General features: G+C 36.3%; 1 protein-coding gene across 1 annotated transcript in view; it reads left to right on the forward strand.

Moving 5' to 3' along the window:
* The first annotated feature begins 268 nt into the window (after positions 1-268).
* LOC306854942 (inositol 1,4,5-trisphosphate-gated calcium channel ITPR1-like) overlaps positions 269-15,114 on the forward strand; it is a 124,063-nt gene continuing 109,217 nt past the window's right edge. The window contains exons 1-3 of the mRNA XM_079393258.1: positions 269-450; positions 3,166-3,279; positions 7,327-7,397. Coding sequence (XP_079249384.1) covers positions 3,188-3,279; positions 7,327-7,397 — 163 coding nt within the window. The 5' untranslated portion in view covers positions 269-450; positions 3,166-3,187. The remainder of the gene's footprint in view (positions 451-3,165; positions 3,280-7,326; positions 7,398-15,114) is intronic.

Below are 15,114 nucleotides of genomic sequence, written 5' to 3' on the forward strand. Positions count from 1 at the left end.
AGCTCCTCCCCCATTCACTGTCAGCCTATAGAAAAAGAAAGAGCATCTATCTATCTATCTATCTATCTATCTATCTATCTATCTATCTATCTATCTATCTATCTATCTATCTATCTATCTATCTATCTATCTATCTATCTATCTATCTATCTATCTATCTATCTATCTATCTATCTATCTATCTATCTGTTTAGAGCTTCAGAACTTCATTACCCATCATCGCTCACTCCTGATGCGCGTTCAGTTAGGGGGCGGAGCTTCAGGGCTCATGTGGAGGTGGTGAGAAAGCGGACGAGTGCGGACAAAATCCAACTGGCAACAAGACGCCGCGATTTTCAATTGGGGACTTTCACATATCATGGAATTAAAGGAGAAATCCCGGCCGGAGCAGTTGTGCCGCTGACCACACCGCCAGTGTTTTATTCCCGACACGGTCTCCTTCTGAAGAAGGTAAAGTTCGGCTGAACTCTTGCTGTTACTGTACTGCGAGAAGAGACATCAGCGTCAGGCAGTGGATGTATGACTGATGCATCCATCAGTGAGAGCAGAACGGAAGTTTGACAGCGTGTTACGGTGTATCAATAAAGGCGTTCGATGAGCGGATTTAGGTTGTCGCGGTAATATTGTAACATTTTTTAGAACGTTTCCATATTTAACTGTCAAGTGCTGCTGGAGGAGGCAGGTGGACCGCACACATCCTCGAGATAGTGGATACAGTTATTATTCTGCCGTCGGGTTTAGAGTATTCGTATTCATAGTGTGTTTCTGGATTGGAGTTTATGGAATAAAGCGGTTTGTGTGGTAAAAAAAAGCATTGCTCAGGTCGAGGCTGGTGAATTCTGATTGGCTGTTTATTATCACCTGTCGAATTAAGCTTTTAGGTTTGATCTCAGCGACAAGGTTGGTGTCTAAAACTGTTTTTCCATACATAGAAACTATAGTTTAATATGTTCGGCCTCCACATTTAAAACTCCACACAGTAAAAATAAGCGATTCAGTGTTTCAGGGACAGCCCACATGCATCTGTCATTCCAGCTTTGCTTTAACAGGCCACATACTGTTGAACTTTTTAATGTGGAGCTTGTATAAAGCTTTAAAAGATTTTCAAGATTCCCAAATCCCATGCTTTACAGTTGACAGGAAAAGTACATCTTCCTAAGAACTATGTATGGCAGAAACAGCTGGAACAAATCAATTTGGTCAGTTCACTGCGTTTCGTCTTCCTTGTTTTTAGAGCAAGCATTCTTGTGTAAACTTGAGAATGGGTTAGTTTTAATTAGCTGTCCATCATACAGTTATTCAACATGTTTACTAGACTACTATAAATATGTGGTATTTGACTTATATGGTTGAGGTGTTTGTCAGTTTGGAAAATAAGGAGAATTGTTTCGTGTTTTCCTGTGATTTGCTGTTCATTTAGGCAATTATTGTTATAGTGGGCCTGTAATGCATTATTATTGTTCCTGCACAGATGTCATTGCAGACTATCAACTTTATTTCAGTCACTAAGTAAGGGATAATGTGCAGTCGTTATCACAAAATACACTCCAACAGGGTTTTTATAGCTTATTTTATCTTATCAAGTAAATAAACAAATGAATATTAAATATTGATCAGAGTATTATTTTATTCCTTGTAGAGATGCAGAAGAACTGATCATGAACATAAAAAAAAAAACAGGTTTCCAGTGTTGCCATGTGGTACAGTCATTTTCGACCACTTAATGTCCAATCAGAATTTCGGGAAGCTGTGTAATAAAATAAAGTAAACAACTGCATTATTCACTTGGGTAATATTTGAATTTCAAACAGAGCATGAGGGCATGATGTGCTTTATCAGTGGAGATTTCACAGGTGGAGCATGTTTACTGTTCAAATAATAATTAGTCTTTATAATCAGACAAATAAAACAAAGCTCCATTCTTTTTCCAGTAGCGCATAAACTGTCAGTTAAGATAAAGGCAGATATTATGCACTGTCAACACTCTATTTGTTTGTATTACTCTGATAAATATTGAGCATCAGTGCAGCCTGTTCCTTATTGATGGTCTCTGGTGTCGTCTGTCATTGATTGAACTGTAGGCTTCATCTCTAGCTGATTGTAGAATTGACTCGATCACAGAAGAGAAGTGTTCAGTGGATTAGCTGCGAATATGAAAGGATCTGAGTGCTCATTATTTGTTCATTTGTAATGTTGATAAATTATCTATTAGCCTAGACATAAAGTGATACATAGGCCTATTGCTAATATTTTCAATGCCCCCCCCAAAAAAAAAAAAAAAAAAATATATATATATATGAACATGAATTAATTGCACATTTGTACGTTTATTGTTATTATTTCTAATTTGTTACAGTTTTATTATCTATATTTTGATTGTTACTTTTTTGTAAAAATGTAATGTACTCATATATATATTTTATATATATCATAAGTGATATAAATAAATTCATAAAAGCATTTCTTCTAGAAGATAGAAATATATATTGATGCTTTATTTCTTATAGCATATTTCAGTATTATAATCAGTGCATCATTAAAATGTATAATATTTAATTTAGCAGCAATATCACTATACAATGAAAGCAACAATAACAATACATAGAAAACCAAAGCTTTAAGTTGCATTGCAGAAAACATATGTTCAAGAAACATAAAAGGTTATGGTAACAGTACTGGTCATATAGGACAACTGACATTTGTCATTTGACCTGAAATCTCATGCTGGCACTCAACCCTCCTTGTTGAGACCCTTAACAGGTCAGATGTCACATCTACTTGTCCTTAAACGATACCGTGATTTAACAGCTATTTTGATCGAGCCAAGGTGCTACAGCCTTTTAGAAAGGTACAAACAATACATTTCAAAGAATCAACAAAATAAGTGTCTATTCAGCATGTAGCACAGCTGTATTTTCTAGAGCGTTTCTCATTATCCACCCATACAGCAGAAGGACCTTGAATTCCTGTCAAAAAGTAGGCCATCTCAAAATGGCAAATTCTCATTTTCTCGAATCCATCCCCATGGTCCTCCCGCTATTATTGTCTCGCTATCTCCACATCTGATGGTAACCTACATATAATGTCTAAATAAGATGAATAAAGGACATATAGGTAGTATGCTGATTTTATTGCACCTTAATCTGTTTGTTATCTTGTTTGCAGGCACACCGCAAAGTGGAGCAAAATGTCTGACAAAATGTCCAGTTTCCTCCACATCGGGGACATCTGCTCCCTGTATGCGGAGGGATCCACCAATGGATTTATCAGCACTTTAGGGTAAGATAACCATCCTCATGTCATCACCCAGTGTGTGGACATCAGCGTTGTACATAAGAGGAACTCGATGAAAATACAGGAGCACAAGAGGAAGAAGAAAGTGAATGTACAACACTTAGAAATGAGAAGTAACTGAGAAATGTTTTGTGCAGTATGTATTACAGTGTAGATTTCTGATGCTTTTTCGGTGGAATATGATAAATTCAGCATTTCTAGGTGGTTACTCTCTGTTCTGGTTCTTAAAATTCAGATTGGGGTATGGGAAGCCTTTTCTCCTTCCTAAAAGTTGAGATGAAACAGAAGTAGCGACAGATCTTTTCTGCCATATTGTGATGAACATCCAAGTTTAACAGATTATGGAAAAATAAAAAAATGTATGGTGGAGACTTGGGTCAATTCATCAGTTGTTGATTGGTTTTTGAGATTTGAGCATTGCACTTAAAAAGTGGAGGCAGATGAGTCTGTTGGGACTGGTTTAAGCGCACTAAATGATTGGAGAAGTTCTACATATGTCACCAGAGAGAAATCTGATGTTTCACTGGACGATCCAGTTATGATATATTAATTAAAGATTAGATAGATAGATAGATAGTAGGAGTGGCACGGCACACAGATGTTACGTTTCGGTACCTACCTCGGTTTGGGGGTCACGGTTCGATATGATTTCGGTACAACAGGAAAAAAAGTTAAAGGATTAGTTCACTTCCAGAATAAAAATTCCCTGATATTTTACTCACCCCCATGTCATCCAAGATGATCATGTCTTTCTTCAGTCAAAAAGAAATTAAGGTTTTTGCGGATTTTTCTCTATATATTGGACTTCAATGGGGATCAAGTGATGTGAAAGTGAAGTGACGCGTGGCCAAGTATGGTATTCAGAATTCAGAATTTGTGTTCTGCATTTAACCCATCCAAGTGTACACACACAGTAGTGAACACACACAAACCGCAACCCACAACCTTCGGGGTTGATTCTCTAACCATGAGGCCATGAAGTTCTCCATGCAGATGGAGAAGTTGGTTACATGCTTTCATTTTGTTGACCAATAGAAAGCTGCTTGGTTTAAAAGTGACTTCTGTGTGAGCTGTACTTCATATAGTACACCAAAATACTGACATAGGACTTTTTTGGGTCTGCTACTGAGATAGGACCAATGGGTTGAAGGTCCAAATGGCAGTTTCAATGCAGCTTCAAAGGGTTCTACACGATCTCAGCCGAGGAATAAAGGCCTTATCTAGCAAAACAATCGGTCATTTAAAAAAAATTATATACTTTTTTACCACAAATGCTCATCTTGCACCAGCTCAACCTCACACATTGTGTATTCACATTGGAATAAGGTCACACGTGACGAATGCGGAAGTACCAACCCAGTGTTTACAAAACGAACATGCAAAGAAAGTGAAAGAAAATTTGCAAAAAAGGGTAAACCAACGATGTCGGGTCCATTTTGAAGTTGGAGGAGAAAATCAGATGGAGCTCGGTACTACTTCTGCCTACGACCTTTCCAACATGAATACGTAATGCGTGAAGTCGTGCACACGCATAGCATGTGCATGGAGAACTTTTTTGTCCTTGCTCAAAACACTGTTCATGCAGGCTCTTGACTTGATTTCACCTGCACAATTCTGGTAAATGTAACTCCATTTTAATATTTCTATATAGCATTATGTTTCCCCCACTGAAAAAATGACCTGTATGCTACCCAACAGTTACATAAATAATAGGTAGTAATATTAATACAGGACAAAATGTTGTTTAGAATGACAGAGAGTTGACGGTAGGTGTGATCTCATTTACGTTTCTGTATTCTGATCCTGCACTTGAAGGAAAGGGAGCCAAATCTCAACGTTGCCCTCCTCACGTCCTTCCCCTGGAAACGAGATTGTGCTGTCTTCGCTTAATCATACCCTGCCACCTCCTGGCTATCAGCCCCCTTTGCCAGCCTGCGTGATGTGACCACACACACAAGGCTACCCCACGTCACACATCTATGGCAACAAAAGCAAGCAAGTGGCTTTGAAGAACAGAACGTTGACTGATTTCATTTGTCAAGACGCCGTTGTTCAGTTGTTGTGCTTTGTAATTACTTTCTCTGCCCTGCTACTGTGTGCACATCCTCATGAGCCACAGCTATATTTAGCTGCACTGGTGTACGTAGTGTGTACTGCTTGTCTCGGTGCCATCGAGCGACCTTAGCACGAATGGGATAATGAGCCACCTGGCCTACAGCTGGGCACAGGGAACCAGAAAGGACACAAAGGTGTGATGAGAACTGGCAGTCCTGGTGCAAATGGACTAAAAACCAAAGCCACCTGTACATTATCCACTGGAGAGTGTGAAATTCACTTGCCAGGTTACATTTATGGTGAAAACTGGATGCAAATTACATGCATACTTGTTGCTGGTTCATTTGTATAACTGTGCTTTAAAACCCTAGTGAGTTGCCTACATAGACAGCATTTGTAGGCCAATTGTAAACAAACAAATATTTTCCAATATTAATATTATGTATAAATGTCTGTCACTTAATGTCAATTTAATGCATCCTTGCTGAATAGTATTAAATTATGATACTATGTTCAATAAAAACGGTAATGTATTGTCCATGATGACTAGAAATGCAGTGCACAGTAAGTTGTGTTTTTACTTTTAATTTACTTTTAATGCTAAGACAAATAATATATATGTATATGTGTGTGTGCGTGCGTGTGTGTGTGTGTAGGTTTGAGCATAAACAATACGTTATAGTTTTAATTTTAAAGATATGCATGTGATGCTTGAAAATGCGGTTTAGATTAAATTGTATCTATTTGAATGCACATTTGATGCCTAGCAAAACTGTGCAAGTTTATTTTGTAAATTCTAATGCGTGTTTGATTCCCAAACATTGCAGTTCAGGTTTGCAGCTTAGGTTTTGAAATGCAGCCAATATCATACAGTATAAGGGCATGACCAGACACTCGCTTAAGAGTTGCTGTCAGAGATTTATTGGATTTTAACTTTAAAACATTGAGATGGATGGTACCACAGACAGTCCCTATAACTCCATAAGACTACTGATAAATTATAGACAGTCTTGTTTGGCATTTTTGGACATTCCTAATCTTTCATCCGATCACATATGTGGCCCAAAAATCTCTGGTTCCTTCTTTTCATGTTCCCTCCTCCATTCAAACCCAAACAAGAGTTGTTTTGCTTTCTGACAACACTATGTCCCTATTCTCTGTCGTTTTTTACTTGTTTTCTTGAGAGAACATTATTGAATGATAGCAAGAAAATACCTTGAACTTAAATGTCAGCTGTGGATTTGTTCATACAGCCATTCCATAACTGACTCACTTCGGTTATAGAATGTGTTTGTTAACTAACATGAACAAACAATGCACAATGCATTTATTACACTATTTATTAAACTTTGTTAATGGAAATACAGTTGTTCTTTGTTTATTCATGTTAGTTCACAGTGCATTAACTAGTGCTAACAAACACAACTTGTGATTTTAATAATAAAACTTTTATAATAATTTTTTTTTTTAAATATAATTTTTTTTTTTTTTTTTGAGCCAGTGTCTGCTGGACAAATTAATTCTAAAGTGGGATTAAAATGTGCAGGGTAATTTCTTATTATGATTTTTTTATTCATTATTTTATACAGTTTATTTAATTATGTATATATTTTACCAGATAATATTTAAAAATATTTAATTATTATTTATTATTTAAAGGTCCTTATTATTTTGTACTTTTTCCCGTTAAGAAAGGTTGTAAATTATAAATGTGTGTATGATTTAAAATTTTATTTGTTCAACGTTTATAGGTATGCGATAGATTACCTCTACAAAATTGTAATTTTGGTTGCATATTTCTTTAAATATTGTATCTCTTTTTATCATGGTGTCAACTACGAATAGCACTGTAGTACTTTGAAATTTCTTTTCCCCACAATCAGTGCAGAAAAAGTGAAAAATGGCTGTATAAAAATAGAAATGCTCAATATGCTGCCTCCAGAGAAGTTTTCTGACTCATGTCTCTCATCTCTGCAGTCTGGTGGACGATCGCTGCGTGGTGCAACCAGAATCTGGGGACCTAAACAACCCTCCTAAGAAATTTCGAGGTAAGGCCACATTTATGTCTCTCTGGAGGTGTTATATGGAAATGTTTTAGAGATTTCTGTTGAAGATTTGCTAAACTTTCCCTTATTTAAAGGAATTTAAAGGATATCTGCTTGATCAGTGTTTTTATGGTATTTTTCTGTGACTATAGAGATATCTTTTATTTCACGTTTGCTTTTCTTAACACTATCGGTTGGGTTAGGTTTTAGTGTAGGTGCTACATTATTTTCAAATGCATTAACACAATAAAACACTTTAGATTCATATTCATCTGTTTCGGTTGAATCTGAATGCGCTTTTAGTGCAACATAATATCATTTTGCAGAAATGTTGCCACAGGCACTTTTTTCCAATAAGCCTAGTTAGTGTTTTTTTCTTTGAAACTAAGCTAGGTAGTTTTCAAATAGGAGACTGCATGGGAATCCCAGGTGCTATAAGCATACATTGTGTGTGTAACACTTTTAAATGGTGCTATATATAGGTGCTGTTGTATATTTGTGTTTTCACTCGGAAGATGTCTCACCCAATTTTGGCAAAATAGAAAATGATATTGTAGTTCAACATAGAATGATTCAATCAAATGTGATGCATTTGCCTATGTTTACTTTCAGGTATAACACACCTGTCTGTCATTTTTCGGTGAACTTGAAAGCTATGATTAGCTGGTGCAGATGTGGTTGATGGAGCTGGAAATAAAACTGATAGTAATGGAGCTCTTTAGGAGCAAGACTGAGCTGTGACTATACTCTTTGTGTACTGGAAAGAGACTGATTCTCTCTTTAAAGGTGAAACCTGTCAGATGCTAATTAACCTTGTCCTCTGGGCTGCCGTGTGGAAACTGAGCCTTAGGCATGCTGGGAGAAACCTCTGGGCCCCTTCTGCTCATATATTGCTCTTGTGACAGGCTGTCACGTTGTACCAGTTGGTGTGTATATTTAGTGCATTCTCTATCTTCCCACCTGTGTCCAAGGTCTCAGTCAAGATGCAAAAGCTAGAGATGCTCAGATCAGAATTTTAGAGCTGATTATTGATTTCTGAAGTCTAGATTATAGGCCTGCATCTTTTGTCTTTAAAATGTGATTATGTTGTGAGTGTAGCTGAGAGATCCTCTCATAAAAATGTTAAATAGAACATGTATTTATGATATTTTATGATGTATGGACACACATACAAAGTTACTTACTGTATATGTTACAGGCATCATCAGTTGGTATTTGGCTATTTTATATGCATTTTGTATGTGCTTTAAATATGATAGCAATTATAACAATTTGAACTATTTTATATTATCACCGCAAATGTCTCGTAATATATGATTCAGAGGTCCTCAGCTACAGCTGATACTTCTTGTATTTAAAAGGGAGCAAACTATAGAATTGTAGCTTGTTTCCTTTTGTCAGAATGATTGCATAGAACATACCTGTCTGAGTGCCAAAAATGCCCTTTTCCTGAAGTCTGCAGTTTCTTTAATGTGGTTGCTTTAACACAGAAAGACCACATATACACAGCCAGTGATTTTTTCTGAAATCGTATTAGCTAAAACACAAGCATGCAAATAGGATTTGAAACGTGTGTCACCTGGTAACTTAACTGTCATTGCCAGCTGTTTGAGGCTTTCAGAGGTTGTTTGCCTGTGAGGCTGTGATACTGCTGCTTCTGGCTGTTTAATAGCTGCAGTCTTTGCCCAGTCTGAGGGATTTCTTTCTGTGGCGTTGTTGATGTTTTAACACGCTCCTCACTGTTGTATTACCATTTAAGTCCAACCGAGGTGCATGAAGGCACATACTGTATGTAGAACCCTTTTTATTTGCAATCCTTGCATTTTTGAGGGCAATTATATTCCTCATAATTGCAATAAAACTGGCATTTGGCTTCAAATCAGTTATTCTTTCTGTCCAGTCCAAGTCTGACCATGACGTCCTCCTGCTCAGAGAACTGAGGCTTTCTGCATATTTGTCTTGAGGAATTGGAGAGAGTGATAAAATATACTGCACTTCTGTCTCATTTTTATCCCCATGAAGTCCATTTTGAACATTAGTCATGGCTTCTTGTATCAAAAACAGTTGTAATTTAGTTGGACATTTTTCCTCCTTTTTCTTACCCTTAAAATTAAACTGTTGTATAATTAAAAAACTTCATGTTGTATGTTCTAGCTGTTCTTTTTCTATGAAAGTGAAAAGGATTAAGCTTGCAGAATGACAAAAAAAGCAAAGAACACGATTTATGAATGTGGTCAATTTATGTAGCCTTTTGTTGTTTTAAAATTTTAATAAGGGTGCTTTTTGAATCAAAAATACAGTAAAAAATTGTGAAATATTATTACAATTTAAAATAACATTCCTGTGATGCAAAGCTGAATTTTCAGCATCATAATCTTCAGTGTCACATGATCGTTCAGAAATCATTCTGATTTTGTGATCAAGAAACATTTCTTCTTATTAGCATTGTAAACAGTTGTGCTGCTGAATCTTTTTGTGGAAACTGATTTATTTATTAATTAAAAGTCTTTACTGTCACTTTTGATCATTTTAGTCCTTGCTTCAATGAAATATTCATTTAAAAAATAAAAAAATGACCCTGAAAGGACTATAGCAGGCCTGGTGCTGTCTCTGTCTGTGTCTCACACACACTAATAAAACCGCAGGGGCTCCAGACCTCCAGAATGAATCTTTTATGAATCCATTAAACTTGTGAAATGATCTGATTACCTGGAATACATCTATTTACCTAATTGAAGGTCACCTTCTTCTCTCGTTACCCCTCTTGTTCAGAGCTGGTAGCACACCTTGTGTCAGTGTATGATACTGAGTGTGTCAGTTAACTGGTGGTTATTTATATAGATGGTGCTTTTGGTTTAGTCTTGTCATTTGTTTTTGTCAAGTCACCTTTATTTATAGCGCTTTTAACAATACAGATTGTGTCAAAGCACTTAACAGTATCAAACTGGAGGATAGAGTGTCAGTAATGTATAATTATAAGATTAAACACTCAATTTTCAGTTAAGGCATTTCATTATTGAATTCAGAGATGTCATTGTCTAGCTCAGTTTAGTTTAAATAGCATCTGTGCAATCAAATTGACGATAATCACTAGAAATGAAGTGTCCCCAACTGAGCAAGCCAGAGGCGACAGCGGCAAGGAACCAAAACTCCATCTGTGACAGAATGGAGGAAAAACCCTTGGGAGAAACCAGGCTCAGTCGGGGGGCCAGTTCTCCTCTGGCCAGGATATTATTGTTTACTTATTGTTTTAATTAAAATTTTAAATCTATAAATGTAGTTATTTCTATTTTGTGAATGTGGCAGATGGATGGGTCTTTGTCAGCTTGTTTTGTATGGCTGTGTTTGTTGGCGTTTGTTCTGGAGTTCATTGTGTGTATCTTAGCATATCCGTGTGTGCCTGTATGTATATTTTTGTCAGCTTCATTAAACCCAGATGGATGGGAAGCGGAATTGTCCAATACTATGGCTTCAGCGTGACTGACTTTGATGGACAGGTGCTGTGTTTTTATAGTGACTGATGGATAAAGCTGAGAATCAGACACCTCTAGTTAGCTGGTTGGATAGTTGATTGCCTGTGTACTATATCCTCAAAAACGTCATGGAAGAGTCGAATACGTACCTTTTAATGTTCTTAGTGCTTCATGATGCCATAGAAGAACCTTTTTGTCTAAATGGTTCCATAATATTTGGAATTATTATTTTTAGCAGGATAATTGACTACTAGGTATGACCAAGACAGTGGGTTTTATTTGATTGGACAATTGAAACTGGATAAGTAAAATAATTTGCCAGAATAAATAGATATACAGTGCCCTCCATAAGTATTGGAACAGTAAAGACAAAATTGCTCTGTTGGCTGTGGAGTCAATACATTTACAAATATGATTAAAAGATGAATATGAGACAAAACTACAGAATGTCACATTTTATTATTGGGTGATTCTTTCAGACTTTCAGTTACTCTTTCAGACTTTTGTCATCTATCAGCTAGACATCTCTCGTCTGCCCTCTTCTGCTATTTGACACCCTGAGTTTATCCGAAATTACTTCAGTCTGCCGAAATTAAATGGCAAAATCCTCACATGTTTATGTTTTAATGAAGATAATTTCATAAACTGCCAGATGTAAGATTGAAGAACATTTCTAGCCTACAATTCAGCAAATGACTGGCAGAATTTATTAAAGGGCTATTTCACTTAAAAATAAAAATCCTGTCATTATTTCTGTGATGTACACTTGTACACCTGTACACTTCCTACAAATTTTTGACTTCTGTAACCTTCAGAATTTTACGTGTAATCCTTTTTTGTGCTACAATCCTTGCTGTTCTCAAATTTTGATCACTTTTGATGGGTTTTTGTTGAAGTGCCTCGGTTATTTTGTAAAACACTGTTCTACTAGCATGGTATAGCCAAAACTAAAATTCCTTCAAACTTTGAACGATGAAAATTAAATGATTTCTTGATATTATATCAATTGTTCTCTAACTTCTAATACATACACTGTATATAATAAAATAAATCAATAAATATAATCCTAAAAGTCACAATCCAGCACATTAACACTGAACCTTTCAGCACATGAGCCAAGCACGTTTAGGGCTGCAGAGGCAAAACATTCTGCAGTGCCATTGATGGAAATTAGACTTAATTGGATGTATCTAAGCAAATACAAAGTGCCTTGATGAGCTCGTGATATAGCAAGGTCATGTTTGCTCTGATTATGACTAGTGCTCTTCTGTCCTGTCAGCTGTGGACGCAGCAGATGGCTGTCACATTATTACTGATACCATATGCAAATGTTAGGAAAAGTACTCATATAATGACTGGCATTGAATAACACTAGCTGCACCGAACTTAGTCAGATATGCACAAAGTCTTACCATAACTATTTGCGGGTGTTACAGTTATGAGCTTGTGGTTGAATAGAACATTTTTTGTCAAACTAAAAGTGAACTGAAAGTGTAGCTGGTGGCTGAGGGTTCACAAGCACTGTTTCCTTCTTTTCAGTAGAGTGACTGTAGCTCAGTGTAGCGTATGGAGTAGATGGATACAAGGCTGGAACAATAGATGTCTTGTGTTGTGGTGATAGAGATGCAGTCATGGTCAGTGAAAAGCTCACCTGCTCTTTGCTCCAAAAGCTCTCCAGTCAAAGGTGGGCAATGTGTAAATGTACTTGAGGAAAATGCCTTTTTAGGGATAAATAATGAAATAACTTTTTAAAATTAGGTGTCAATTTTTTTTTTTAATTCGAAGGACTGGTGTCTCAAGACTGCTGCCACACACCACTGAACAGACATATGTTGATGTACTTCCTGTTTGATTGATGAGGCACAGCTGTATAGGTGGACATACACATCAGGCCTGGGGTCTACCATAGGTTTTCTCATACAGGATGAGCTAAGACTATAAACATTGTGTTTGTTTACAATGATTATTATTCATATAAATATTTAAGCCTTTTTATAGTGTAAATTGTACAAAAATAAAAAGTACAAAATATTTGTTCATATATAATTAATTTCAAAGTATTTGTTATAAAAAAAAAAAAAAAATTGTAAATGTATAAAATAAAAAATATTTAACGTCAAAATGACAAAATAACAATAATTTAATTACTGGACAAAATATTTTCATATTGTTTATTTTATATAATTTTATTAATTTTTTGTACTTAAATTGAGATTTTATTGATTTAAATATCCACATTTTTCTGACCAGGAAATATAATAATAATAATAATAATAATAATAATATTATTATTAATAATAATAATAATAATAATAATAATGTTATATTTGTACATATGTATGTTTATATATTTAAAAATGTTTTTTGGAATGATAACAGTATTATGGCGTTACAAGTACAACGTAAACATTGTTTTTCATTAGATTATGATGTGCTATAATGAGAGAGGCTACAATGGGGGAAACACTTGAGCTTTTTCTGAAATAATACAAGTATCTTTTTTTCCTCCTTTCTGTCCTGCTTTCTTCAGGTAGCTGTAGCAGAACAGTAGTGGCAGGGCTTTGCTCATTGTACTTCTGCTTGCCACCACTAAATCTTTAGATCCCTCATGGTATTAATAGCCTGCTTAAGCTGTTTAAAAGGCCTGGTTTCCAGAGGGCCTTACAGTGTCATTCAAAGGTTTGCCCTTCCTCTCTGATCCTGGGTCACAGCCACAAACATAGTCCCAGGGTCTTATGGCCCATTGTAGCGTACTGTCAAGAAACAGCCATTTAGTTTTTATCCTGTGAATTTTAGCAGTGGCCAAAATAAACTGATCACATTAACAAATCCATGTTTGATGCTGTTGTACAGTTAAAATGGATGGTCAATAGATTAAATCTGTGATTGTGCAGACAACTACAGATATATTTTTTACAAAAGCAAAATGTCTTAAGCTGAAGGTTAGCTACAGCATGTTAACCATTTCCTCAAGGTGTTTTTTGAAAATGGATCCGCTTACACTGTTCGTCTCAGACAGGGCATTGTACCTCAGACCGGTTTAGCCTTCTACAGAAGAGAAAAAAATATGATATGTGAGAGTGAACATGAACAGTTGTTTTCTAGTTTGTTTGCTCTGGAACAGACACGAGATGCCTATTGAATTGATTTTAACTTGTAGCATAATGAGTAGTGCTTTGACAGCTTATGGCACAGTTTTGCTTTGCATTTATGTGAATTTGTGAACATCTGTACTGTATGTAGGTATTAATATTTTAGTAGATTTTAAGTACATGTGTACATTATGTACATGTAGTATATTTTGTGTGAATGGGCCTTCAGGATACACATAACGATAACTATAAACTATATTATACTATATTATAAGTGTGCATTGCTGTTATGTCTTCTGCCACTTTAAAGGGGTCATATGATGCTATTTTAAAGATCTTATTTTGTGTATTTGGTGTAACAGAATATGTTAACATGCTTTAATGTTCAAAAAACACATTATTTTTCAAATACTATACATTATTATATTTCCTCTATGCCCCGTCTCAAACGCGTCGCTTCCAACAAGTGCAGTCTGCTCTGATTGGCCAACTGACCCAGTGCATTGTGATTGGCCGAACACCACAAGCACGCGTGGGAAATGTAACGCCCCTTTCCATAATCGCGAACTTCAGCTTTCAAGTTAGTTTTATCAGTTCAAGCCCGAAAGGGGAACAGAGTCGCGTGACAGACACAGTGATGATGCTCGTATGTATTTGCAGTACACAAGCCGTGGTTAAGACCATTTCTGACGGGCTGTACACTCTGCTGTGATGTGACCCTGTTCCCCTCACACACACACACACACGACGCGTTACGTGCAAAACATTGCATTTGAACAGTCAGTAGCAAATACTTGAACTAATAACAAAACATACTTACAGTCGCTGATTCAGAAGAGCCAGATTGTCATAGCAAACTCGGAATTGAGCCTTTTTTTTTTTAAACTGTCGTCCATAAAATGCGTTGTACAAATTCGAACATTTGGGTCGTGCTGTTGTGCCGTAGACAAATCTTAACCAATGATTCCTCAATGCATCTACTTTTGGAAGGCCAAATAAAGTGCTTTTGCTTTCGCATAGAAACACACAGCGTCTCCCTGACATGGTAATGCGGTTACTGAAAACACTATCAACACTAATGCGGTTACTGAAACCACGCCTTCTTTCTTTGCGCGAAGATTTGGGTGGCATTACACAAATATTTCCACATCGTGA

This window comes from Barbus barbus (genome assembly GCF_936440315.1).
Source record: "Barbus barbus genome assembly, chromosome: 35".
In the NCBI taxonomy this organism is placed as follows: domain Eukaryota; kingdom Metazoa; phylum Chordata; class Actinopteri; order Cypriniformes; family Cyprinidae; genus Barbus; species Barbus barbus.